At 43.0% G+C, this 27,584-nt stretch overlaps 2 protein-coding genes and 1 long non-coding RNA gene across 3 annotated transcripts; 1 reads left to right on the top strand and 2 right to left on the bottom strand.

Annotated features, from left to right (window-relative positions):
• The first annotated feature begins 4,190 nt into the window (after positions 1–4,190).
• On the top strand, positions 4,191–18,733 carry LOC119646255. The gene is made up of 3 exons (XM_038046655.1): positions 4,191–4,525; positions 17,949–18,077; positions 18,141–18,733. Exons 1-3 carry the CDS (start codon positions 4,217–4,219, stop codon positions 18,645–18,647), a joined length of 945 nt encoding a protein of 314 aa, XP_037902583.1. The 5' UTR covers positions 4,191–4,216; the 3' UTR covers positions 18,648–18,733.
• LOC119646259 lies at positions 8,349–14,235 on the bottom strand. Its single transcript, XR_005248706.1, has 2 exons — positions 13,777–14,235; positions 8,349–8,522 (listed from the first exon to the last, which is right to left on the bottom strand). It is a non-coding gene; the product is annotated as an uncharacterized LOC119646259 (long non-coding RNA).
• On the bottom strand, positions 18,684–27,338 carry LOC119646258 (mitochondrial import inner membrane translocase subunit Tim21). Its single transcript, XM_038046661.1, has 4 exons — positions 27,251–27,338; positions 19,425–19,810; positions 19,179–19,361; positions 18,684–18,945 (listed from the first exon to the last, which is right to left on the bottom strand). The coding sequence occupies exons 2-4, from the start codon at positions 19,767–19,769 to the stop codon at positions 18,793–18,795; spliced, it is 681 nt and encodes a 226-aa protein (XP_037902589.1). The 5' UTR covers positions 19,770–19,810; positions 27,251–27,338; the 3' UTR covers positions 18,684–18,792.
• Between the last annotated feature and the right edge of the window lie 246 nt (positions 27,339–27,584).

Genomic DNA, 27,584 nt, shown 5'->3' with positions numbered 1-27,584 from the left:
TCCAAGCATATGGTTTACTGCATCACCTCTATAATATATGGTGTAGTAGCACTTCGCCAGGAAACCGGTCCCTATTCTACGCGCCTCTTGCAATACTGTCACATCAGCCTTATATTCGGACAGGATATCGGCTAGCTACTGAGCAGCGTTCGGTACAAAAAGCGCACGTTCCATGAGAAAGTGCGCAAATCGTTCCATCCTCTCCGAGGCTCCTTTCGTGGCTTCTGACGTCGGTTTTCCTTGCAAGGTTGTCAGCCCTACCCAACCCCTAACCAGAGGGACCAGTTGATACAGTTTGTCCCGTTTTTAAGCGCAAGAGACTCGTCTCAATCCTTCTGGCATATCCTACAGAGTTGAATTCTGGGTTCGAGATCCCATCAATTAAACAAGAGTATGAAAGGATTCATCGAAACGGACAACAAACAGAGAAAATTCAAATATATAGCGGAAAACAGCTTAAGTTCGTCTGCATAGAGCAAGCAGGGACAAGTAAGGAGGGGAGGAAGGTCGTTAATAAAAAATAAAAATAACAAGGGACGCAGAATAGATCCCTGTGGGACGCCAGAGGAGGGGGAGAAGGAGCGGGAAGTACAGCCGTCAAAAGAGACGCAGCAGAATCGGTTGGTAAGAGACAAGCCATAAAACAAGTAGTATGGGAACGTTTAGTGACGAGAGTTTGGATAGAAGTATCTTGTGATTTATAGTGTCGAAGGCTTTAGCGAAGTCAGCACTTTTTGCCCTGAATTTAGACATTTGGCAACAAAGTTGGTAAAGTCAAGCAGGTTGGAGGCAGTGGACCTACGTTTAACGAAGCCTTGTTGCCCTTTCACTATATGTTGGCCAAAGTGGGCGGACAACCAGTCGCTGAAATATCTTTCCAGGATTTTGGAACAGGAGGAGAGGAGGGAAATGGGACGGTAATTATGAGAAGCCAGAGAATTTAATGGACGGAGGGGATAACTGGGCAGGGCAGCGGGAGTTGCGAATGTGGGGCCAAAAAGTTTTCAGGTTTCCGCGCTTGAGTGGGTCTTCCACACTGGTCAAATATTCGTTTCTGAACTTACGTATTAAGGATTTGACCAATGAACGTAGAGATTTGAAAAGAACTAAGTCAGCATCGTTTCTAAAAGACTTCTTCCTCGCAGTGTCTTTTGGACATAGTTTTTTAATCTCCTTTATCGTACCAGCTTTCTTATCAACCAACGGTGTCCAAGGAGCATCTACAATGATGCGGAACGTAACAATTTGCAGTAGAAACCAACTTCAGAAATTAATTCCGGATGACTATATATTTTGAATCCTCAATGGATCCAGCGCAATCACGAATATCACAGCAAGCCGATAGTAGAAATTATCAATGGATAAAAAACACTAATTTTCTAAAACACTGTATTTTTAACTAATTTCTTTGGCAAAATTTTCCATCTGAATTTTATGACTGTTACTCGCCGCGGTTAGAGACAGAAGACCGGCTTATTTCCATGCGGTCTTTTCTGTCCCAACCAACGGCACTTACTCACCGCTAATTCTCCACTCCCGTGGCGAGTTCTAAAGCGAGTGGAGTTCCGCGCCATCTACCCGTCCGCATCCGCGACATTCGAAATAAATTTCGAATGCCGCGGATCCTGCCGCGCCACAGTTTTTTGTGAACTTCAGTGGTGAACCAGGCGGAGTAAGAGCGTAAGCACTTAGGAGAGGAGGGAAACGTAACAAGGAAGAAGATAAGATAAAATGGTATAGAAAGTGTTGAGTGCTTGGTCACACGTAAGTGGAGAAAGGAGGGGGACCCAGTTAATTGACGTCAGGGCTGAGTTCAGACCTTCCAAGTTCGCCTTACGAAAGATGAACTTGGTAGGCTTGCGGGCGACCGGAGAGTCGAGATATCTGAACATCGAACTCGAGAGCAAGATGATGGGCGTCAGGGGCAACGTAAGACGGAACATAAAGGGATTGGGAAAGGCAACACATAGAAAGGTTAGAGAGGAGAAGATCAAGAGTGCGATCTAAGTGGGTTCTAGAAAGGTTGAACTGGAGAGCGCCACAGGTGTACATGAAAGTGGATAGAGGAGGAGAAGGGTAGGTCGAGTTATTAGGGAGGGAGGGAAGGCCAGGAGAGCATAGGAAGATTAAAGTCGACACAGAGGATGAAAGGAAGTGACGGAAACAAAACGGTTAGGACCTCTGATAATCTGTCGAAGAAATCCTCGTACAGAGAAAGCGGGCTTAGACAGGGAAAATATACATACGATTTGATAAAGGGACATACGCTTGGCGGAAAGACACGTATGGTGACAGAATTGTAGGAAGAGGAGGGGGAGGAAAAGATGATTTCGGCTCCTCCGCCAGGTGTCTTACCAAGCGCGGCGCAGTCTCTGTCACAACGAAAGACAGAGTAAGCTTCGAGAAGCTCAGAATCTAAAATGCTGTCATCTAGCCAGGTTTCAGAAATGCAGTAGACATGATGTTGGAATGCTAAGGCACATAGTTTGAAATCCGACAGCTTAGTCCTTAGACCCCTTGCATTTTGGTAAAAGAATGTATAATTGTCGGAATCATTCAAGTTTGGCGAGGCAGGCGGGCGGGCCGGAAATTTTCACGAAGCTTAGTCCTCTGATAAGGCTTGACGAAAACCCCCTGTGGCCAAAAGGAAGATCGGACGACAGCATCGAAATCGTGGGGATATGTCACTTTGAAGGAAGCTATCACTCGGTCAGGAGAGCCATCCTTCGTCAGCGTCACACATGAAAAAGGTGACAAAGTTGAGTTGGTTTTGCTTTTGATATAGGCCAGAATTTCGTCGGACGTGGTGGAATACGCTAGCCTTGACAAGAACAACTGTATCGGCGGCGAGGCGACGTTCAATTGGAGCCGCTCAGGCAACATGAGGTCGGAAAGGCTGCGGTTCAGCAGTGGCAGACGTCGATGATACACAGGAGGAAGCGTGTGGTGGTGCTAATGCAGCGACTGTAGGATAATCGCCAGAAGTGCATAGTGCATCCGATGCTAAGTTGGGAACATATCCTTCGGATGGAGGACGATTTTTCAATTGTCTAGCGGACGTCGTCGGGTTGATACAATCTTTTATAGACGCACTGGAATAGTGCGTGGCAGATAGAGGCAGAGAATATTGTTGGCCATAGTCGGTAAGGTATAAGCAGAGCTAGTCATCTCAGGAGCTGAGTCAATAGAGATAGTAGATTAGAGGATTCTCAGTCGCATCCACATAATATGGATCCAATCAGTTGGAGAGTAACTTACTCCCACTTTTTGTTCCACGGACCCCTTCTCTTATACAAAGTTTTACGAAAAAGAAAGACGACTTTGTGGATTTGTCCAAGGTTTAGGTAACTTTTCAGACGCTGTATCACACCTACAATGGAAGTGGCCTAGTACCACGGTCTATGCTTTTTGGGGTAAACTCAAAAGCAAGCCAAACTAAAAACAGAATGTCGAATCCAACCGTATGAAAATGCTTAACTTGACTCAACTCGTTCATTGTCTGCTAAAACGGAGGATGACCAATGTCAGCATGACGTTGTTAGGAGAATCCTTATCGACAACAATACTGAGTGAACCTATTTTTCCCTAGCATTGCATCCTGAATCGAAAACTCCACGAAGCGAAATCTGGTCACGGATATTCTGCAATAAAGCGATACTATGAGACGCATCATTTTCACTCCGGGCCGAATATTTTCTATGACCCTGACGAGGATCCATGGTGACTTCACAGATTGATCATTCAGAGACTCGGTATACGAAGATTGTTTTCTTCTTGGGAAACATTTAACGCATCAATGGTTTGATATTTGTTCCTCTATCCATCCAATATCACTTTATATTTGATTTTTTGCCAATTATACAGAGTTAAGAAAATTGCCTTTCGAACGATATTCATGTTTACGAAAAGAATTTCTTATTCTAAAAATATAAGTGTAAGAACCATTTTGGCTTCTAGTGTTCGAAATTTAATTCCTGAGATAACTTTCTTGAATTGGTTGAAGTAAATACTTAGACTGTGTACATACTATTTACCGACAGCACAAACCATCGCAGACAACCCTCTTAGGAAAAGAGAATCCACATAAACACTATTGTCCAATAGATGTCTCCGGTAGCACTCCGAATTTAAACCAAATCGAAAGATGGCCGTTGAACAAATTATTACCATAGAAACCAAATAGAAAACAATCGCCAAAACAGTGAAAGTACATAAGATGAAATACCTAAAACTACATTCGAAAACCGCGGCGATAACTTACAAAAATTCATTATGTTCGCTATCGACGCTGGTAGTGTCATTGTTGTCCCTTTTGTCAGTGTTAATTCCGTTACTGTTAGTGACTCTGCTCAGCCCATATTCGGGAGTTGTTGAAAATCGTGTCCTCTACGAGCAACCACAATGTCGATTTCAATACAAATATTTACTTATCGGCGAAGGAAACGTAGGCGAACTGGTAACGTGCAGCACGTTCAGTTATTTGAATGGCGTTTCACATAATTTACAGAAATGCAGTCAAATTAAAGTAAGTATTCGATAGAAATGATAAGTTGGATCATCTGGAAATGGAGCGCGAAATACTTTCATACATATTTATGATAGTTGTTAAATTTGTTTGAGACAAGTTTACAATTCATAGTTTTTTCGGGAGGTTTTGATGCAAATTAAAATTTCCACAAAAATCTAAGATAAAATAGTATGAACAACAAGCATTCCCGTTATAAAGACACACTTGCTTCCCCTATCGCAGGAGACATTTTTAAGAAAGAGAACTCCATAGCGAAATGTTTTCGCGGGAAAGTTAACACCTTGTTCCGTAATATCTAACCTTGATCTTCTGATCATGGTGGAAATCTGATGAAATATAACTTCCATTCTACCAATTTGTGTGTGCATTGAACAAGTATTGATGACAAGAGTTTAGATTTCCAGCTCCTCCAAGGTAACTCTTTCTTGCATTATGACAGAGACTGCGGTGCGCTTGGCAAGTCGACCGGCCAAGGTGCCCTAATAACTGTTAAGTCCCCTCTCGGTGCCAAAAACATCTTTTCCTCCTCCGCCTCCACCTACAATTCTGTCACCATACGAGTCATTCCCCCAAACGTATGCCCCTTTATCATATCGTGTGCCCTCTCTGTACAAGGATTTCTTCGAGGTCCAAATCGTGGTCTTCCCTCCCTTATAACTCCACCCACCTTTCCCTTCCTCTATCCACTTTTATGTACACCTGTGGCGCCCTCCAGTTTAACCTTCCTAGAAACCACTTAGATCGGAATCTTGACCTTGTCCTCTCTAACCTTCTGGTGCGTTGCCTTTCCCAAGCCCCTCATGCCCCGTCTTACGTTGGGCCTGAAGTCCGCCATTCTGCCCTCGAGTTCGATGCTCAGATATCCCGACTCCTGTCGCACGCAAGCCAAGTTCAACTTTCGTAAGGCGAACTTCGAAGATCTGAACTTTGCCCTGGCGGTAATCAACTGGGTTCTCCTCCTCTTTCCAATAACGTACGACCAAGCACTCAACACCTTCTATGCCATTTTATCTGATCTTCCTCCCGGTTACGTCACCACCTCTCCTAAGTGCTTACGCTCCTACCCTGTCTGGTTCAACACTGAAGTCCACAAAAAACTTCGTCAAAAACACTCTTCGAGTGAGAAGCTCCTGTCTTTTAGCACCTATGCTGACTTAGTTTTTTTCCGAAACTGCGTTACTGGATCAAATCCTTAATACGTAAGTCCAGAAACGATTATTTGACCAGAGTTCAAGACTCACTAAAGCGCGGAAACCTCAAACCTTTCTAGTTCCACATTCGCAACTCCCATTGTCCTCCCCAGCTATCCCCTCCGTCCATTAAATTCTCTGGCTCCTCAGCTAACTCCCCCAATCATCTTATAATTTACTTTGCCGCTACTTTTTCTCAGTCTATGTTCGCCCTCCTTCCTCGGCATCCCTCCCCTTAAGTGGATGTAGCCGGCCCCGCATCGCCCACCATTCCCCTTCTTACCCTTCTCCTTGTCGAGTACCTCATTGGCGAACTTGGACCTGGCTACGATGGTCTTTCAAAGCCCTTTTTGCTAAAATCTCTAGTCTCTAAAAGTGCTAAAGTCATCTCCCTTCCCCTATCCCTTATTTTCAACAAAAGCCTCGAAGAGAATCATTTTTCCAACTTGTGGAAAGATCGTACGCTTGCCGAGAACTACCGTCCTATTTCGCTCCTCTCCTCTTGCCCCAAAATCTGGGGAAAAATGTCAGCGACTGGTTGCCCACCCACTTTGGCCACCACATAATGAAAGAGCAAAACGGCGTTGTTAAGCGTAGTTCGACTGCCTCCAACCTGCCTGACTTTACCAACTTTGTCGCCAAATTCACGGCAAAAAAAAAATACATACCATTTACACTGATTTCGTTAAAGCCTCCGACACTGTAAACCACAAGATACTTCTATTCAAAGTCTCATCTCTAAGCGTTCCCATACCACTTGTTTCATGGCTTGCCTCTTACCTTTCCAGACGATCCTGCCGCGTCTCGTTCGACGGCTGCACTTGCCGCCCCTTCTCCGTTATTTTTATTTTTTATCAACGACCCCCCCTCCCCCCCCACTCCATACTTGTCCCTGTTTGCTCAATGGGACGACCTTCAGCTGTTTTCCGCCATATCGTCGTCTATGGTCTGTGTTTCCCTTCAATCTAACCTAGACACTCTAGTTTGTTGAAACTCAACTAATGGTTTAGCATTAAACGTTAGAAAGTGTCACTCTATTTGCTACTCCCTAAAATCCTCGTCCGCTTCTTTCTCCTACTCTCTTAACGGACATCATCATGCTCAAATTCAACTGAAAACCTCGGAGTCAGAGTGCGGAATAACCTCGGGTAGTGCTCTGTGATGTGGTCACCTTCCCTTGAAAATGTACAACGTAACACCATTCGTTTCCTCTTCTTTAAAAAAAGCTTCCCTCATGTGAACTATTCCTCCCGCCTCTCCGCTTTTGAACCTCCTCTTCCTACAACAGTGTAGATCCTATCTGGATTTATGCACGTTTTTTTAAACTTTCTTCGGGTCTGATGGACTCCTCCGCAGCTATCGACATTACCTGCCGTCCTGCGTCTTATAACATACGTAATTGCACAACGTGCTCTTCGCAGTGCTCGAAGTCTACTTCCATTCCCCAATTCCCTAGGCTTTACTGAAATTACAACCCACAACAGCTTGGTCCTTTTAACTTCTCTACTTTAAGTAGTTTTAAGCAAAGGATAAGATTATTGCTTTCTCCTACTCTAGAGGACAATACTGTTTTTTGTTTTACTCTGTTTGTTGTCCGTTAAAGAAATAAATAAATCAGTAGACCGCGTTACCCGCAGCCTGTGGTGATCCATCCAACAGCTCCGGGATCAGTTAAGCGTAGGTCAGGCCTCAGGGAATTTGAGTAAGGGTTTGCACGAGTTAACAAATAACAGTTGACAAATGGGTTAACAAATGAAACGATATTTGTTTTATACTTTTTTATTCATTCACGAGGGCCAGAGTGCTTACGCTCTGGTAGTACTCGAGGAACTCCTGATCTCCGTTTCTACACCTCCTTAAATACTACGTCTTATTTACTAATGAGTCGACAGGGAAATATACAACACATATTTCCTTGTGACCCATAGTTCTTATCTTTAACACAGGGAAACTATACAAAACATGTTTCCCTATGACCTGTGATCTTAATTACTATATGGGTTCAGACTTTTATTACCCATGGTGATAATGTTCCTGGAAGGTCGGGGATTTATTTATCTAATGGGATACTATTCCAGGAAGGTCGGGGATTTATTTACCTAATGGGATATTATTCCAGGAAGGACTACAGACATTGTTATCTATTGAATTGCAGATGTTGGCATCTGCTTCATCGACTATGACTACTCCCCCTCTTAAGCAGATTCGTCCCGAATCTGTTGCAAGTTGCTATTGATGGTTTTCAGGATGAGCTGCATTCTCTCGTCGTTGTTGAATTGGACTGGGGGTATGATGACCTCATGATTCTCGCGGCGCTTGTACCTGCAGTAGCACACTGATCCCGTCATTGTCAACATTGTTAATCCGAAAATAGCAGCTGCAAGCCAGTTACTTGTTTTTTTTCGCTTCAAACTGGTCTGTCATTTGATCGATCCTTTGTAAATTCTTTAGGTTGAAAACGCTCGGTGTCTGTGGTTCCATTGTCGGCTTCCTGGATGTTACTGGATATAGCGTGAATTTATGTGTACGTCATTCGAGTTAATAAGGAGAAAAGTTCCGTTAGTAGTCATCTCGCTACCATTCTCGATGATCCTTGCATTGTTGTCGTTGATGAGTATTGTATTCTCGTCGATTTGTACAATTGGTGAAATGTGGTGGGCTGTCGTGGTGTTGCACGTGGCTGTGGCGTTACTGAAAATCTGCACTAAACAGTGGTCGAAGGGATACTTCTGCCAGATAGATAAACTTAAGGCTTCTTTGCAATTTCTTAATGCTTGGTTTCCTGACTCACACGTAGAGATATGCTGATTAAGCAGATTTAGAATAGTATTATTATGAATTACGGAAGAAACTTTTACTAATGGACAGATTTCCTCAATTTTTGGAATTTTAATTAAATATTTTAATATGCTTTCGTCGGCATAGACTTTAACTTGTGAGGCTGTCATTAAATCATTTAGACTAATAGTAACGTTTGAATTAATCAAATCTCTTATTTCATAATTTGCTAAAATAATAGGATTTACAATGTTTAAGCGTGCAAAAGTAACCGAGTAGACGACATTATCTAATAGACCTATTGCTCTTTCATTTCTTATTGAGATTAGTTGAAATAGGCTGGATCTTGCAGAATTTTCCACCCCAATGGAATTACGTTGAATCGTATTAATTTGAGTGGTTAATTCGTTAATTTTTGCAGTGAGTTCTGTATTGGTCTCAATTTGTTGATTTTCCGCTATAAGCAATCTAGATTGTTTTTCTCGAAGTATTGTCCAGTCACTATGAGCAGGAGTGCCAGTAATAAATTTCAATGCAGAGCCTATGAAATCAATTGATCTTTTTTGTTTGTGGAATCGCAAGGAGTTTAGTAATTTCGTTAAAATCAGCTTGAAGAGATGCTTTTTCTTCTTTAACTTTAAATAGCTTTTCAAAGTTCTGAATATTTTCTGCGATTACTTCGAATTCGGTTAGGTTCACGGTGTGTATTAAATAAATAAATTCTTGGTAAATCGCGACGTTACCCTTCCGGAAAGGTATATACATAGCCGTTGCGAAGTCCAATAGTCGTGCGTTGGTTGTGGTGAAGACTAGTAATCCGAAAAGATTTTTATCGAATATTATCTTTGTGAATCTTTTTGCCATCAACTAATACAGTTGTCCCTAGATCTTCTTGAACAATCTTCTTTACGTATCTCCTAGTCAGTTTTGTTCCTCGCCGTTTGTCTATTCTAACAAATATTTCTTGACCGGCGTGGAATTCACGGGATACCCGTTTCTTATTCTGGATTTGACATTGTTTCTCTTGAGCTTTCTGGAGGAGATATCTTACTTCCTTAATTTCCTTTTCAGGTAGGGAAAATAAGACGTCTACAGGTCTTCTTTTAGTTACGGAGTGAATTGAACCATTATATTTGATGGCGGCTGTTAATATTATTTCCTCAGTGTCATCGGTGTGGTTCTCCATATTCAAAGTTCTCGAAATTTCAGCAAGTGTTGAATGGAATCTCTCTATTTGACCATTACTTACGCTATGCATTGCAGGTACGGTATAGTGAAATAAGTTGAACTTGTTTTTAATCAGAGATTCGATAGTTTGAGAACAGAATGAAGGTTCATTGTCAGTAACCAGTATTCTTGGTTTCCTAAAAAATCCAATAATCTTGAGTAGAACATTCTTTGTATCGACTATGCATCGAGAGGATATACGTTCTACAATGGCAAACTTAGAGAACTTGTCGATACATGTGATAAAGTAAAGACCATTTGTGTTAAAAATATCCACGTGCAAGATCTCACCAGGGTAGTTGGGGATTGGAGTAGGAGTCAACATCTCTTTCTTCGGATGTCTTGCATACTTTCCTTGCGCACAAATAGCACATTTTCCCACGAAAGCCTTAATTTTCTGCCTAAGCTTGGGAAAGAAATAGCTATCTAAAATTTGTTGGTAGTTCTCGTTTGCTGAACGGTGTGCTCTTTCATGCTCTATAGCTATGGTTTCCACTTGATCGTTACTATTGAGAAGATCAATAACGAATTTAGTAGTGTGCCTAAATCGGACTGAAGGAAATAGTTCCATTAATTCGTTTTGGATTTTTCCGAGCACATCAAGCGGACAATAAATTCCGTTTACAATATTATAATTAATTACATTTTTAAGAACCATATATAATGAATGAAAATCCTTAAATTGAATATCGTGTCGGAGATAGCCGGCGAACGGTGCTGTCGTTTTTATTTCGGTTGATTCTGCCAGTGATAAAAATATTTGGTTTCTGAAACTATTTATCGGTTTATACACGGTCCGTATGTACTGAGTAAAAGATACTTCACTGTTTGTGCAAGTTCTCCCAGTGGAATTACCGTTGCTGAGATGTTGAATGTACTGACGAGATAGAGCGTCTGCTACGACATTACTATTGCCAGGTTTGTAAAAAATTTTTGGTGAAAATTCCTCAATGAAACTTCTCCAACGTTTAAGTTTTGTGTTTGGATTACGGTCGGAAATGGAGAATGTAAGCGGTTGGTGATCGGTAAATATTGTGAGATCACTAACGCCATATAAGTAGTTCCGCAACGTTTGAAGTGCCCATACTATAGCCAACATTTCCCGTTCATTAGTTGCATAATTTTCTTCAGTAGTACTAAGGGTGCGAGATATGAAAGTAATTGGTTTTCCGTTCTGTGAAAGAACTGCGCCTATAGCTACTGAAGATGCGTCAGTAGTCAGTTCGAATGGCTTTCTAAAATCCGGGAAAAGGAGGGTTACATCTTCAGATACTAGGATTTTTTTTAATTTATTGAAAGCTTCTCTAGCCGTTGAGGACAACGCTATTTTTCTATTTTTGGATTGGTTGGTGCCAATATTTCCATTATCGCCTCGTAATATTTCCGTTAACGGTTTGGCAATTGAAGCGTAGTTTTTTATAAATCGTCTATAGTAGCCGGACAGGCCTAAAAACGATCTTAGGGAACGCAAAGTGGTTGGCTCCTCATACTGAAGAATTGCTTGAACTTTATCAACAGATGTTTTCAGTCCGTCCTGACATACTGTGAAACCAAGAAAATCTATACTGCTTTTAAAGAATGTTGATTTTTCCACTGCGATTTTCATATTAGCGTTAAGCAATTTTTTTAAAATAATGTCAATATCTTCAATGTGTTTTTCCGCATTTTCTGAGAAGATTATAACATCATCGATATAAACGTGACAACGTACACCTATTTCACCACGTAATATATCATCAATTGCTCTTTGGAATATTGCAGGAGCATTTTTCAATCCAAATGGAAGTCGGCAAAATTCATACTTCCCATTGTTGACTGAAAAAGCTGTTTTCTCACGATCTTTCTCTGCTAAGAGTATTTGATGAAATCCAGATTTCAAATCTACAGTAGTGAAATATTTAGCCTTTCCAAGGTTAGCTAGAATTACTGAAATATCTGGTATTGGGTATCGATCGGAAATAGTTTTATCGTTCAGCTTACGAAAGTCGATAACTAACCGTTGTTTCTGATTTCCTGATTCGTCGAGACCTTTTTTATTCACTACCCATACAGGGCTGTTATAGGGTGATCGGCTTTTGCGTATGATACCAGCTTGTAACATGGAGTCAATTTCGTTCTCAACAAATTGTTTTGCGGACATTTGATATGGGTATGTTCGAGAATAAATGGGTTCACTAATCGTAGTTCTAATGGTAGCCACTACTGCCGTATTGTATGGTAGAGCTTCGTTTGGATCAGCAAAAACGTTAGAATTACATCTCAAGATTGATCTGAATTCCGAACGAACCTCTTCAGGAATTTTACTATAATCCATCTTCAAGGTATTTACCTGAGCACACTCCATAAAGGAAAGAGGTTCCACGCCATTTTGGTGTCTGATACAGCTTGAACCTGTATCAACAGTAGCGCTGATTTCCTTAAGGAAGTCATAACCCAATATTCCGTCAAAGTCAACCAGGTTCGGTAGAATGAAAAATTCGGATTCCTGTCCTAGAATGTGAATGGTGCATTTTTTTGAAATTTTGGTTGACCCATTAATTGATGAAACATAAAATGGATTCTGTACCGGTCTAATAGATTTCAAAAATGAAAGTTCTTTGATGTAATTCTTTGCAGCTCCAGTATCAATAAGTACCTTCAACTTTTTTCCATTAGCTGCTGTTTTCACAATAAAAGGTAGTCGAGAGCTAGTGTTCAATAAATGAAGTTGGTCAGTAACATTTGAATGTTGTTCATCATCTGAAACATTAGGATAATTCTGAGCTGACTTTGATCCATATTTCTGTGCACTATAATTAGTACGTTGTGATCTCTTATGGTCTTTACCGGATTCTTTATTCTTAGGTTTGCCTTGTCGGGAAAAATTTGTCACTTGGTTTTGGTGGAACACTCTATTTGGTCCACTTGTATTAACATTTGGTCGGTGAGTCGTCGAATACCTGTTCTGAGTTCTTTTAGAACTTGATACATTATTGAATCTCGAAAATGATGGATCTATATCCATAGGCTCGGGAGTAGGTAAAATCCGTTTCTTTGTTTGGGACTCTACCTTGTACTGTGGAAAATGTTTGCGAGGCATTGGATTGAAACTTTTTCGTTCAGCGAATGCACTAGCAAAAGCTGACCTTTCTTGGTTCATTTCCAATTCTTGAGCCAACGCTAAAGCACTAGGAAGATCTACGGGTCTGCTGGAAAACAGTATATCGCTTAATGGACGATTCAATCCAGATACAAATACACGCAGTGCGTCGCTCCTGTATTTTTCATTCAGCAATTGCAATGCTTCCTGGTTCTCGGAATATTGCATTAACGCTTTGTTTGTTATGAGAGTGAACTGTTTTTCCACGGTATCGTAATACTTTACTATAGATAATTTACCCTGCCGAAGAGTTGAAAGTTCCTGCTCTAAGAGATGCAATGGTCTTTTATCACAATACGTATGGTCAAGTCTAACTAGAATAGCTTCAAAATTCAAAGGAGTGCCAAAGGAAGACAAGACAGTGTCGGCTGCTCCTGTAATTTTATTACGAAGAATTGCAATCGCCTGATAATATCGATTTGATCCAACGTATCTCTCATAAGGCTTAATAGCCGCTTTGGCCGATTGTCGCCAAGAGGGGTATTTCTCAGTTATTCCTGAAAATTCTGGCACGGTTTTTACAACGTCCAGCGAAATTTCACATGGAATAGCGTCATTAATTTGTACATCTTCGTACTTTTTTACTTCTTTAGAAGGAATAGCAGAATGAAATTGGGAAGATAATTCATTTTTTTGTGATTGGAGTGCATACTGAAATCGCGTTTCTAAGGCGGCATCTGCTTCCGCTGAAATCTTTTGACTTTCAATGGCTAATGCATTTATTTGTCCTTGCACTTCGAATTGCATTTTAGATACAATCTCCGTAGTGATTCGGGTTATAAGGTCAGTAATGGCATCTGCGCTCAGTGACATTTTTTCGAAGTTTACGAAATTTGAAAAGAGAATAGAGAAATAATAGCAAAGTATTATAGATAATATTAGCTACAAGGTTTTACAAAAAAAAAATTACTTACAGGATTAACATCGACGTATTTTCACAGGTAACTATAACTAACACTTAACTGTCTCTAATTGCTCGCCAGAATGCCACTTATCACTGCTATAACACCGTGCAACTCGACGCGATTATTACATGTACTATACACTCTCTTTTATACCGGCTATAACTTTGCCGTGAAAAAATTAATCAAGGAATAGGATAGGTTCAAATCCTTTGTTGGGCGCCAGTTAACAAATAACAGTTGACAAATGGGTTAACAAATGAAACGATATTTGTTTTATACTTTTTTATTCATTCACGAGGGCCAGAGTGCTTACGCTCTGGTAGTACTCGAGGAACTCCTGATCTCCGTTTCTACACCTCCTTAAATACTACGTCTTATTTACTAATGAGTCGACAGGGAAATATACAACACATATTTCCTTGTGACCCATAGTTCTTATCTTTAACACAGGGAAACTATACAAAACATGTTTCCCTATGACCTGTGATCTTAATTACTATATGGGTTCAGACTTTTATTACCCATGGTGATAATGTTCCTGGAAGGTCGGGGATTTATTTATCTAATGGGATACTATTCCAGGAAGGTCGGGGATTTATTTACCTAATGGGATATTATTCCAGGAAGGACTACAGACATTGTTATCTATTGAATTGCAGATGTTGGCATCTGCTTCATCGACTATGACTCACGCATTCCTGCGATGGTACAATTTCCACAAAGATAAAAATTGCAAAACTGAGGAGATAGTAGGGACGGAGAAAGAATTGGCTGTGTTTGGGTGCAGTCATTCCCAGGGGTTTTACGTGAGTAAATGTCATGGAGAATTAATCTCACGGTCTTCTTAAGACACGGCTTGATTTTGTGACCACAATCAGAGCCCCGCTAGGACAAGCAACAACGGTTCCGGTCTATACCAAGTGCATGGCTTAGTATTCATACTGGTCGATGCAAGACCTTCCGAAATCTCTACCCAACCACGCCGAGGTCCGAAGGTGTCTTCTCGCTTGAGCATAACCAACAACCCCCATGAAGCTCCCACTAAGGGGCCAACCGGTACGCACATACAACGGGAGTTCACCCGAAGTATGAGAGTCCGTGGGCTATCCCGGTTCCCATGGTACTAGTATACCTCTGGTAAGGTGTCGTGACTGCCACTTCAGATGAGTCCCCGTGCAGACTCGAGTCTGATCGCCCTGATTAGCCCTTTGGAGCATTCGCTTACTGCATCACGGCCGGCAAGCCAAAGTGATTACAACGTCTCCCGGTGCCACCACTATGGAAGTTCTCCTCGGCCACTTGGTTTTGCTTCAGCCGACAGGGTTGCGCCCCGTCTTCCTCACCGCCGCCGTTGAGCACCTGTGCTTGGATGCAGAACAAAAAAGGAGTCATTCGCTGCAAAGTCCAGTGAAGGAGACAGCAAATGTTGAAATACCCGGCTCGGCTCCGGCCACACACAACCAATAAAGAAGAAGACTCGCAGAGCGAACACTGCACCTGGGGGGAAGATGTACCCTTCAGTGCTGCTGTTCCGGAAAGAGGCACAGAGGAAATCGCTGAAACTAGGCAGATGGTTTTGAATATAAGCCGACTGTCCGCACATGCGGTCTACAACGATCCTCCACCAGGAAACACACGACAGTTGTGAAAAGTATCCGGTCTGCAACATTCCTCCAGAAACAAAAACGGGCTGATAAAGCTTCCCTTCCACAAACGAATAGGAAAAATAACAGAAGATGCACAAAAAATAGAAGTAATCGTATTCGCCACTGAGAGCGCCGTTAACGCCAAATGGAACGGTTATATTGAGTGCAGGCTCAGCATTGATACCATTGAACGTGAGGCCTATCAAACAGCAACTAAGTGGTACGGCGCCTGAGTTGTATACCATTACTACCCGGTTGAGCTTGTAAGGAAATCTGCCTGCTTCCCGCCTACGGCGTTCGCAGGCTTCAGCAAATATGAGCACATTCTCCAGAGGCAGAGAGTGTGCAGATTGTTCATTGAAGAAAACCTTGCCAAGGTGTCTTCGTCTGAGATCTGAGAAGGCCGGGCAGCTGCAGAAAAATTGCAGGGCCGTCTCCTCCTCCTCCTCACATTGGCTGCACATAGCCGAAACCATTACCCCAATCATTTCCATATTGTTGTTTAAGGAGCAGTGTCACGTTAAAAGCCCTACTAGGGTTTTCATGTCCCACTTCTTAAGGGACAACAAAATTGCCGCTCTAGTCGCCTTAGGCTCTTTCACAAAGATTTTCGCCTGCCGGCAAGAGTCCAAATTTCTCCACTCGGCTGCGTGAATCGTTGCAATTTCACCCTTCAGAGTAGACTTGACACTAGGTGGTCGGATTCCAAGAGCTGGTTCTGGCCCCACCATTGTGGATCCAGACCCTCGGCGAGCCAGTCTGTCAGCCTCCTCATTACCAACGATGTTAGAGTGCAGAACACCATAATCTTACATGCATTTGCACGTGTCTGGCGATGGGGCTTTATTATAGCAAGCCAAATCTGGTTCGACTTAGTACAGGTAAAGAACTGCCAAGAGCAGAGCCCCGCCTGGCTAATCAGCATTGACAGTCATCATCATCATCAACGGCACAAAAACCGGTATCCAGCCTAGGCCTGCCTTAATAAGGAACTTCAGACATCCCGGTTTTGCGCCGAAGTCCACCAATTCGATATCCCTAAAAGCTGCCTGGCGTCTTGACCTACGTCGCTCCATCTCAGGGAGGGTCTTATTGCCCTTATAGACTTTCGGGGCTGGATCATTCTCATCCATACAGATTAAGTCACCCGCCCACCGTAACCTGTTGAGCCGGATTTTATCCACAACCAGACGATCATGGTATCGCTCATAGATTTCGTCGTTATGTAGGCTACTTAATCGTCCATCCTCATATAGGGGGCCAAAAATTCTTCGGAGGATTCTTCTGTCGAATGTGGCCAAGAGTTCGCAGTTTCTTTTCCTAAGAAGCCAAGTCTCCGAGGAATACATGAGGACTGGCAAGATCATTGTCTTGTACAGTAAGAGCTTTGACCCTATGGTGAGACATTTTGAGCCGAACAGTTTTTGTAAGCTGAAATAGGCTCTGTTGGCTGATAACAACCGCGCGCGGATTTCATCATCGTAACTGTTATCGGTTGTGATTTTCGACCCTAGATAGAAGAAATTATCAACGGTCTCAAAGTTGTAGTCTCCTATCTTTATTCTTCCCGTTTGACCAGTGCGGTTTAATTTTTTTGATTGGTTGGTTTTCGATGCTGACGTTGCCACCATATATTTTGTCTTGTCTTCATTGATGTGCAGCCCAAGATCTCGCGCCGCCTGCTCGATCTGGATGAAGGCAGTTTGTACGTCTCGGGTGGTTCTTCCCATTATGTCGATATCGTCAGCATAGGCCAGTAGTTGGGTGGACTTGAAGAGGATCGTACCTCTTGCATTTACCTCAGCATCACGGATCACTTTCTCGAGGGCCAAGTTAAAGAGGACGCATAATAGGGCATCCCCTTCTCATACACCGTTGTTGATGTCGAATGGTCTTCAGAATGGTCCCGCTGCTTTTATCTGGCCTCGCACATTGGTCAGGGTCAACATAGTCAGTCTTATCAATTTCATCGGGATACCGAATTCTCTCATGGCCGTGTACAGTTTTACCCTGGCTATGCTATCATAGGCGGCTTTAAAATCGATGAATAGACGGTGCAACTGGTATCCATATTCCAGCAGTTTTTCATCGCTTGCCGCAGAGAGAAACTCTGATCTGCTGCTGATTTGCCTGGAGTGAAGCCTCTTTGGTATGGGCCAATGATGTTCCGGGGGGCTATCCGGCCTAGTAAGGTAGCGGAGAATATCTTATAGATGGTACTCAGCAACGTGATACCTCTATAATTGCTGCACTGCGTGATATCTCCCTTGTTATGTATGAGACAGATAATGCCTCGTTGCCAATCGTCAGGCATTGATTCGCTGTCCCATACTTGAGCACAAGTTGTTTCATTGACGGTAAAATATTAAAATGTATGTCGGGTAGGGAAGTACCAGCTTAAAAAAAAAAAAAAAAACGAAAATAACCGGTTCTGCACGCAGTATGTTTAATCCAAAATTCCCCGTATTTTTTTTATAATAATAACGATTTCCTCCTCTAATTAACTAATGAATTTCTCCACTGTGATTATTGCAGTATATCGAAATGGACACCAACTATGATATGATTCAAGACAAAGCCAAAATTCAACTGAAAGTAGACACGGATGGCGACTTTCATCTACATCATTTCTACATTTTATTGTTCTTTGATGCGAGTCTTAAGGTGAAATAATTCAACATTTATCAAATGTATGGCTACAATTTATAGTTTTCGAAATCTTTACAGAAAAAATGTCACCTCCAACCACCAGCTGTACTCGTCCAACACGTGGAAATACCATCTAGAGCGCGAGCGTCCTCCATAATCATCCTCAATAGTAAACTCACTCTCATTCAAAACGACGAATTCATTTGCCCATTTTATGGCCGTAAAGCCAAAACGCGCTTCCGCAAAGAAATACTCGCAACGAATGCATCAAACCTGGATTTGTTCGACATTAAGTTTATTTACAGCAAAATTAAAAACAACCCCGGATACTTCTCGCTGGAAACAATGGAGGAATACTACGAAAGGACATACGAAAGCGGAATTTCAATAGATATCAACATTGACATCCCACAGTTGTCTGTTCGGTATCATTTGAGCGTTTGGGAACGACTAGGACAGTTCTGGCTCTACTTTGCATCATTTTTCGGGATTTCGTTTTTAGTCGTAAACAAGTTGAAAGACTTCCTTTTCAGCAGGCATTACCTCAGGTCGTGGGAGATTATTCCATGGAAGAAAATGTATTGACGGAATAAAATAGAGTTTCCTTTAAATTAGGATTTTCTTTATTAAAAACCGATTAAAGCCTTATAGACGTTAATAAAGTACATCACTTTTTTTTAAAAACATTAAGAAGTTTACAACTTTCTGACTGCCGCAATGCAATATTGGCTCAAACAATGGGTTTCAGTTCAAATGATTGCACACTATCCTCACTCAATGGACGATTGTCGTTGGCACGGTTGTCCTCTAAGATCACTGTGGTTTTCGGATAGTAATCTAGTTGGGCGAACATGTAGCGATACTCATATTTCCCCGAGGAATTCTGTAATGAAAATTCATCCCTAATTAGTTTTGATATCTTTGAGATTTTTCTAGAAATTGTAAAGCTACTAATTAAGAATTGGAATGATAAATCTGAGCCAGAGGAAACATACTTCCAATTTTAGCTTTGGATATAAGAAACAGGAAACCTCAGTTCGAAGTTCCTCTCGATATTGTTGCCAAAGGACATATTCTTAGAAATATTCTATTTCTCTATAAACGCCAATTCCTTACCTCTCGTACTTCTAAGTGAACGGTAGCTCTGTTTCGAATACCCTGAATATGAAACTGCATCCGCATATGCTTAACACCATTCCTTTCGAAAATCGAATGAGCAACATGTCTCCTCCTTCGCCTTCCTGTTTCCTCTCCATACCCCTTTATCGGTGTACCAAGAAGATCTTGAACTTTTGGATTCTATAAAGATAAACAATTATCTGATAACAACCGTCGAACGAGAAACATACTAAAAGTTCTTACATTGATGCACTTTTCCAAAGCCTCTGAATAAACACTATTCGGACTTTGTGATGAAAATAACTCACGGAAAATGGCATAGAACATAATACCTGTCACGCCGACTCCCAGCAAGATGACGCCCATATAACTCGCAGTCTTTGTGTTTTCTTTGATTTTTTCTCCCAAAGGTCGGACGTCGGTTGACACAGATCCATGTCCTTCGGATTTCGATTTAACTAATGAGCCGGAATCACTATCTGATTGTCGTTTAGCGTAGGTACGACGTAGGCTCCAGCTTAAATACGAGGAGACGGGCAGTGATCGAACAGTTTTTGGCGAAAGTGCACGAAGTATTAGTTGCGACATTTTGTGTGGTTTTGTGAAAGAGTAATCCTAATAAATGTTTGCTGAAATCGTAAATATATTTGGAAAATTAATTATTTAAAACTAATATTCTTCGGTGATGAATCAGTGAGACAAATGAAGGCATTAATTTCAATCTAAATAGAAAACAATTCGAAAACCAGAAGCTCAACGCTTCAGATATGAAAGGTTTTGTGTATTTCTTATGTAAGGATGTACACATATATGATTTAATATGTCCGTAACTTTGTGTAACTTTGACTTACTATAACTTCGTCTTTATATTATAAACTAGGTTTGTCCAGTTAATTCCCAACAAATATAGACTTGGAAACCACAATGAAAGGTGCGCCGTGACTAGCACAACAGTACTGATTTAGACGGAGTACAGGCTCAGCATTCATGCTAGTGAATGCGAGGCCTATCTAACACCTATGCCACAATTAAGGGACATGGCCTCCGACCTTCAAAGTGTAACTACACACATTGACCCCAAAAGATTCTCTGCCCGCGATATGGGGGTAACCATATCCTCCATGAGTTTGCCTGAGGTGAGGCTTAGAATGCTTGTTTCAATGTATTGAAAAATTAAATACCGCTCCCTCTCCGTTTCCGGACAAAGGGAAGAACGTCGTCGTTATGGACAAAGATAAGTCTGACCAGGTTGTTTCGGAAACTGGAGAGTCTAAAATTCTTCGAATTGCGCAACGACCTCCTTCTCAAATCTACCAAAAGGATCGATCGAGCGTTGAAGGAAGCTAGTGCGGTATTCCCGAACATTAGGCGACTCCGAATGCCTAATCCTGCGCTTCCAAGAATCAGATGTCAGCCGAAAATCCACAGGGAGAGGGACGAGATGCGAGAAATCTCACCGACGTTCAACATCGCCAAGTGGTTGATCAATGAGTGCTAGGCACTTGGGACGACGAATAGTTAGTATTCAGAGGCTAACTTCCATGAACTAATACAGGAGCTGCAACGCATTGAGGGGATGGGTAAGGACGAGGTGATGATGTCGTTCGACGTGAAGGCATTGTTTCCCAACACGCCAGTGAAAGAGTCAATTTTTGGAACTCGAGAGATGGCTGAGCCAGTTTGGATCTGGCCCGGAATAGAGAAAAAAAATTGGAATCTATGCAAACCTTTTTACACTAGAGGTAGAAAAGGATGGGGCACTTCCCTTCCTAGATCTGAATATCGTCAACTGTAATCGGAAGCTTAAGTTCGAGATATACCGTAAGCCTACAGCAACGCAGAGAACGATACCAGCAACTTCACACCATACATTTTCCTAAAAAATGGCAGCCTATAATTGCATAATTCACCGACTGATCACACACCCGCTTTCGGAATACGGCTTCAATAAGGAACGGCAGCATATTATTGAGACCGCTATTGAGAATGGGTATAATTCTCAGACTATTGAGAAGCTGATCATAATTCAAATCAAGCAACACAATAGGCATGCCTATACAACACTATTCTCGCAGCATAAGGAGACTACCACGAGACGGATAATTATCCCGTATTCCTACCTATTTAACAACATCGGGAATTGGATAAAAAAGTTTCAATAGGAAGTCGTAGGTTCGAGTCGTTCGTACATCTTGCGGAGTTTACTGGGAAGCCTCAAGGATCCTTTGGCAGCGGAGAAAAAAAGCGGGATCTACCGAATAACGTGCAGCGACTATAATAAGATATACATAGGGCAGAATAAACGCCTGATAACGACTAGATTTAAAGAACACATCAAGGAAACGATAAGTAGTGTTCGGAAACAAAAGTCGTGCATGACATCATCAGTGGCAGCGCACATAGTCGAAGAAGCCCATACCATTCAACCGGAAAATCTTGAGCTCTTGCGTCATACAAACCGAACGACTACCTCAATCACTGGCAAGGGAATGCTTTGGCGGTGCTAATTACTTCCAGATACTTGCTTGGAATTAGAACTTTTAATTACCTTTCTCTTCTACCGAACTGATCTACTCCCTGAAAGTTAAGATGTGTAATGAAAAGAGCTTTTATTGTTTATGAAGTTCACGAAGTAAAACAGATTTTGGGAAGAATCTAAAGAAGCAAAAAACGCGTATAAAAAAGTAGATAGGATGGTGGAGTTAAAGGAGAATTTGCTGTAGATGTAGAGAGAGGCTGATGGCATGATGGTCAGAGTGGGCTGCCAAAGAGGAGCAGCTAGTGACACATGCTCAGAGATTGGACGAGATTATAAAGCCGTCTAGGAAAGAAGGTGACGACCTGTGCCACTCGGGAAGTAGAGAGAGCCAATTAGGGCTCGGAGGATGCCACCACCCCTAACAGGAAGTCTGACTACTGCTAACAGGCAGTTTGATGCCAGTGCAACCAATGGGATGCTATTTACCTTAAGTCCCGCTTTGACTAGTATGGCTGTGCCTCTGTCCGCGTCGTTGCGGAAAGTATTGTAACCGGGAGCATATATCATAGTTTTACGTTGGGGGGTTCCCCAAGTCTGGTTTCGTTTAGGAGAGCACACTTCACGCATCTGGCTTCGTATCCGCAGTTTGAGGATACGTGGCCAAATTGTTGGCAATCGAAACATTGGGTGACGTCCCCTTTTCAGAGAGTTTCTCCCAGCTAATTCGCTGATAAAGTAGGGTATTTTGTTTAGTGGCTAATTTGGCCTCTGCCTCAGAGTTGAGCGTCACACGGAAAAGGCTTAGATTGGTGTCATTTGCTCGTGACCACGGGGTGGAAAGCCTAGTTACGCGAACGGGCGTAATCTGCGTAAGCTCCTTAGTTTCCAAAGCCGCGTCTGCGGGAGTCAATTCATGCGGGGAGATTCCTCTGAGGATGAGGGCTGTCTTCCTCTCCTCTTTCAGTGTGAAGAAATGGCCTTCCAGTTTGGTGATCTTGATTAGGTGGAGTAGTTTTTTATAGATATTGGGACAAATGAGCCGAACCCGCTTATGAATGGCACAAAGGCTGAAGAAAAAGCAGAAGACTTGAGGAGCGATGAGGGCATGACAGTTCCGTGTTACATTGTTAAGAATTCCATTGCTCTCTATTTTTGAGAAAACGATTTAAGTAAATAATTTGACCGTAAGCACTCTATTGATAATAGTCAACCTCATACGCTTCACATCCGGAGTTTAATATTATTAGCAAATGTGAAGAACTTAAAGGTCAAGTCAAGTCAAAGGGTAGTGTAGGTCCCAGGGCGAAACATGGATTGGTACCCACGATGGAGCATAAAACCTGGGAAACGCATGCTGAACCAACACCAACAGCTCTACTACCAAACCTTATCTCCACCTCCATGGAACTCTTTGTTAACGCAAAGCTGCAGACGGAGAAGGATGAAAGCGAGTCTCCCGCGCCTACAAACGGGACAAATTGTACCAACTGATCCTCCAGGTTGGGTAGGGCTGACAACCATACACGGAAAACCGATATTACGTAGCCACTACAGTAGCCTCGGACTGGACGGAAAACACAACGACGAACCCGACAACGACAAAGGAATAACGATTTGCGCATTTTCCCACGGAACGTGCGCTCCCTGTACAGAGATGAAGCTGATGAGCAGCTAGCCGATACCCTGTCCCAATATAGGGCTAATATACCAGCGTTACGGGAGATGCGTTGGACAGGGACTGGTTTCCTGGAGAAGAGTCGCTACACCATATATTGGGTTGGGGAAAAAGTAATGTCGTATTTGTGATCGAATTTGAACGCTTTATTTAACATACTTAGAATTATCCGATTTAAGTCAAATATGCGCCGTTTTGTTCGCAAACTTGTTGCTATTTAGAAGGCAACTCCAGGCATCCTTTCTGGCTGACCGTGTCGTAGACACCGAGTGTAGGTTTTGCACTGAAATGGAGAGCCTATCTTCCTCAGATTTCTCCGTGCGGAAACATGAATCTGGTGAGGCCTCCATAATCCGGGCCTTAGCCACGACCTGATTTCTCAAAGTCGCGGGTGGATACGAAGTCTGTGACTTCTTACCACTGGAGAGTTACTATCCTTTGTTCCCATCTTCATGTGTTTTTGGACACCCTTAGTGTGGTAATAAACTACCACAGGCTCCTCCACCACCACGAGGTGATGTCCGAGGGGGAGTTGCAAGTGGGCTGTGCTAGTGTTTTTTTCTGTGCTATGTGGGAGTAACACATGGAAAATTACCCCCACTGTTTCTCAAAAGCTCCTAGCCTTTGTCAATAACTGTCTGGGTCGTACCGTCGGAGTACGCTGGCCTAATACTAAAAATGATGAAGAACTTGGTTGGCGCACACGCCTGCCACCCGTACGCGATGTGTGGAAGTGGCAGTGGATAGGTCATAGTTTAATGAGGAGCAACAATACCATTGTTGGCACTTGGCGCAAGACAGTACATGAAGAGCGCGGGCGACTCGGGAAGTCCTGGGGAAGTCGAAGCACGTTTCAGCAAACAGCGAATGAAGGTGCGTGGGCGTTATCAATTGGCGAAGATAAATAAATTGCGAAAACCTGTAAAATTGACAAGGATTTTTCCGCTTTTATCTATCTTCAATCCGTGATCGGTGAGAAAGCAGGCAAAAATCATCGGCGTAGTCGAGATGTTTAAGAAAAGATTAAAGATTAAATCGCATCCGTGGCAGAATGCAGCCTGGTAAGACACATCGGAAAAGTACAAAGTTGGCAAACAAATTTTATAAAACACCGCGCCAGTTATATTACTCGGGACCTGTATCTAGTTCCTTAATGCACTCGGTAGTGTATGTATGTCGTTTGTGCTAAAAATCGAGACAGGATCAGATCGGCGACAAGCGCCTGCAAACCTCTATATGCACTTTTAAATTTGCGATGGCCTTTTGAGATTTGGCAAGCGTGAGGATTAATATTATTATTATCACAATCTCGGCAGATGCCGGATTTTACCTAATACTAGCACTAAGTGCCAAGCATTTAGGCTCGGACGATCCTACGTACTTAAAAACTAAAGGGGCACTGGTGGTAGGGACCGGTGGTAGGTCAGTGGGAGAATCCGTCGAGTACTCCCTCCTGCTCCTCGGACAGAATGTTGTTGGTCTCGACGTGCGCATTGATCCTTCCACTAATAATGGGCGTGATGAATTTGTAGAGGGTTGGTAATCAAGTGATCGGTCTTGTGTCTGCGGGGCCCTGCACCGTGTCCTTCTTAGGGATAAGGTAGGTAATCCCCGCAGTGAGGAAGGGTGGAAATTCCTCCGGCCGACTCATGACCTAATTTATACTGCGTGCCAAACGACTGTTACGCTGGTAAATTCCTTATACCAGAAATTCTGCACCCGATCCAGACCAGGGGCCCTTCCAGTTCTTCGAGCTGTTTATGGCTCGTCGAACTTCCTCTTCGGTAACATCCGCTAAATTCACATCAGGCGTATTGGCATGGCGGGTGCCTTCGGCGGTGATCCACTCAGCATGCTGGGCGGGTAACCCCCAAAGTCCACCCCAATACTCTTTCGCTTCCGTCACCGTGAACTGTATTGTCTGGACGCTCTGTTAGGATTCGTTGAGAGATCTGAAAAAGCTCCGCTGGTTCCTCGCGTATGTTGCATTCTCGACACGTCTGGAATGACTTTCGCCATACCGTTGTAGCCGACCGCATATGACAGAAAGTTTCTGTTTTAGTGTGTCCAGAATTTCAACTACGGGTGTCTCACTGGGGACGGCATATTTCCGGTAAACCCTCTACACTTTATTTCTCACCCGTCGGCTGGCATTGCCAGTGCTGATTTGAATCAGTCTAGCAATGTCCTGCCTTAGTGAGTCTCGCCGACGTTCCAGACGAATTTTCCATAGTGGATCTCTTTCGCCACTCAAACCAATAACACGAAAGCGAATCTTCTGGTCGTGCAATCTGATAGCCGCAACTGCACCACAATACACAACTGATTGTAGTTGCAGCAGCGACATATCAGCACACAGCCGAGATGCAATCTTATCATTGATTTGAGATAGAATTCCTGGAGTTGCTGGAGATGCATAGATCCTATGAATACCTGGTCTATGCAACGGATCCATATCCGAGAATTCTATACACGCTCTTTGGAATTCGTCCCGAACCTCAGCTGGACGGTGGAGAAGAGTGCTTCGACGAGTACTGAACCTGATGCCTGCAGTGCGGTGTTGTTGATGCCGCCGCCTCTACCCCCATCGACTCTCGTTCACCAGTTTCCCCGATGACCTCAAGTCGAACACGTTTCCTGATGGTGGCCGGGTTGTGTCGCTGCGAGTAATAAAGCGGTACTGGTCTGCGACTCGCTGCACAGTCACGTGCGCGAATTGCGGGAAACGCTCGACGAATCTCTGCAACAAGGGGCGGTAAGATGTTGTACCTGCCCCCGCCATTATTTCGTAGTAGGAGCGGATGATGAAGAGGTTCATTTCTTCAGTCCATTTCATCCGCTTCCTACGCGAACCTACCGAAGTGGTCACAAAAGATTGTGGCGAAACAGCGGCAGCAGGCGGAGCTGTGCTCCTGGTCGTCGTGACGCCTAGACGTCGAACCACCCCACGACTAGCGGTTTCGACGCCGTGCTGTCCATTACGAAAGCCCGACTTAGTCACCAAGTCAGACGACTCTCGCCGGTTATCCGCAATGGACCTCAAATTTCTTCTTCTTCTCATTTTTGGTGGTACATTTTATCCCTAACTGCCAGGTGTTGGGATAGCTTCCTTAGTGAGTAATCTGTAAGACTGTAAAGTTCCTGCACTTTCCTCACCTACCCCCTGAGACGCTGTGGTGGCATACAGCCATTCAGACTAAAGCTATCCATCCCTCCTGTTAAGGGAAAGTCGCACCGCGTCCTTAAAGAACTATTGTGCTCCTTTTACTGGTTGTAGTCTACCTATTGATCATAGTATTTCAAGTAGGCCTATAATCATTAGGAACTTTAGTATGTTCCCCACTTCCAGATTTTTCAGCTTTGCATCTGGTATTAAGTGTTCTTCCAGATGCCTCGACCTACTTTGCACAAGTGCCGGACACTGTCCCAGGAGGCGTATAGAGGTTTCGTCACAAACCTCACAAAACCTGCAGGCAGTGTCCGTAGATATCCCTAGCTTCCCTAGGTGATAGCTCAGCTGACAATGACCAATGAGAATTCCCACCATGATTCGGAGGTTCTTTTTAGTGAAGTTTAAGCAATCCTTTGTGCGTATGGGCTCGTATCCCCCAATAAGGACCGTGGACTGCTCCATCCCTGGTAGGCCCGCCCAGTATAGTTCTCCCAACTGTTCCTCTTCATTTCTTAGGTTCATAGCCATGAAATTGTTTCCGATTCTACACAAGTGTTCTGGCCCGTGTAGCGTGAGGATACGGCATTTGATGATCTAACACTGTAAGCAAATATCATAACGGACACATACTAGAAATCTAGAATTATCGGATCCTTCCAGCAAAGTTTGCAAGTTCAGTATTATGGAGAGGTGAAAGTAATTAATAGATTATTGAAGATGGCAATGTGTTTTCTTCAACTTACTTGACTTAGACAATGTAGTTAAGCTGCGGAAATCGTCCTCCAACATCCAAAAAAGAATCGCCGACCTTTCACCACCAATAACCTGAAAATCAAAACAAACGTCATTTGCCGACATCAAAATATTTTTCTTTCATTTACAGAATTCACCTATCAGTCAGCTTCCCCTCGCCATTGGAACACAGTCTGAATTGCCCATCAGCTGATCCAAACATCAACAATGCGCTCTCGCGTCGCTCTCTCCCGAGGTTTTCCACTCTCAACACCTTCCCACACCTGCGCAAAGAAAATTCCCAGGCCCAGACGCGAAATGTCAACGGCCGTCGGGAAATTCTGC

The sequence above is a fragment of the Hermetia illucens genome, chromosome 1 (genome assembly GCF_905115235.1).
Source record: "Hermetia illucens chromosome 1, iHerIll2.2.curated.20191125, whole genome shotgun sequence".
Taxonomy (NCBI): Eukaryota; Metazoa; Arthropoda; class Insecta; order Diptera; family Stratiomyidae; genus Hermetia; species Hermetia illucens.
The sequence above is the reverse complement of the archived record's forward strand: the minus strand, read 5'-3'. Positions and strand labels throughout refer to the sequence as shown.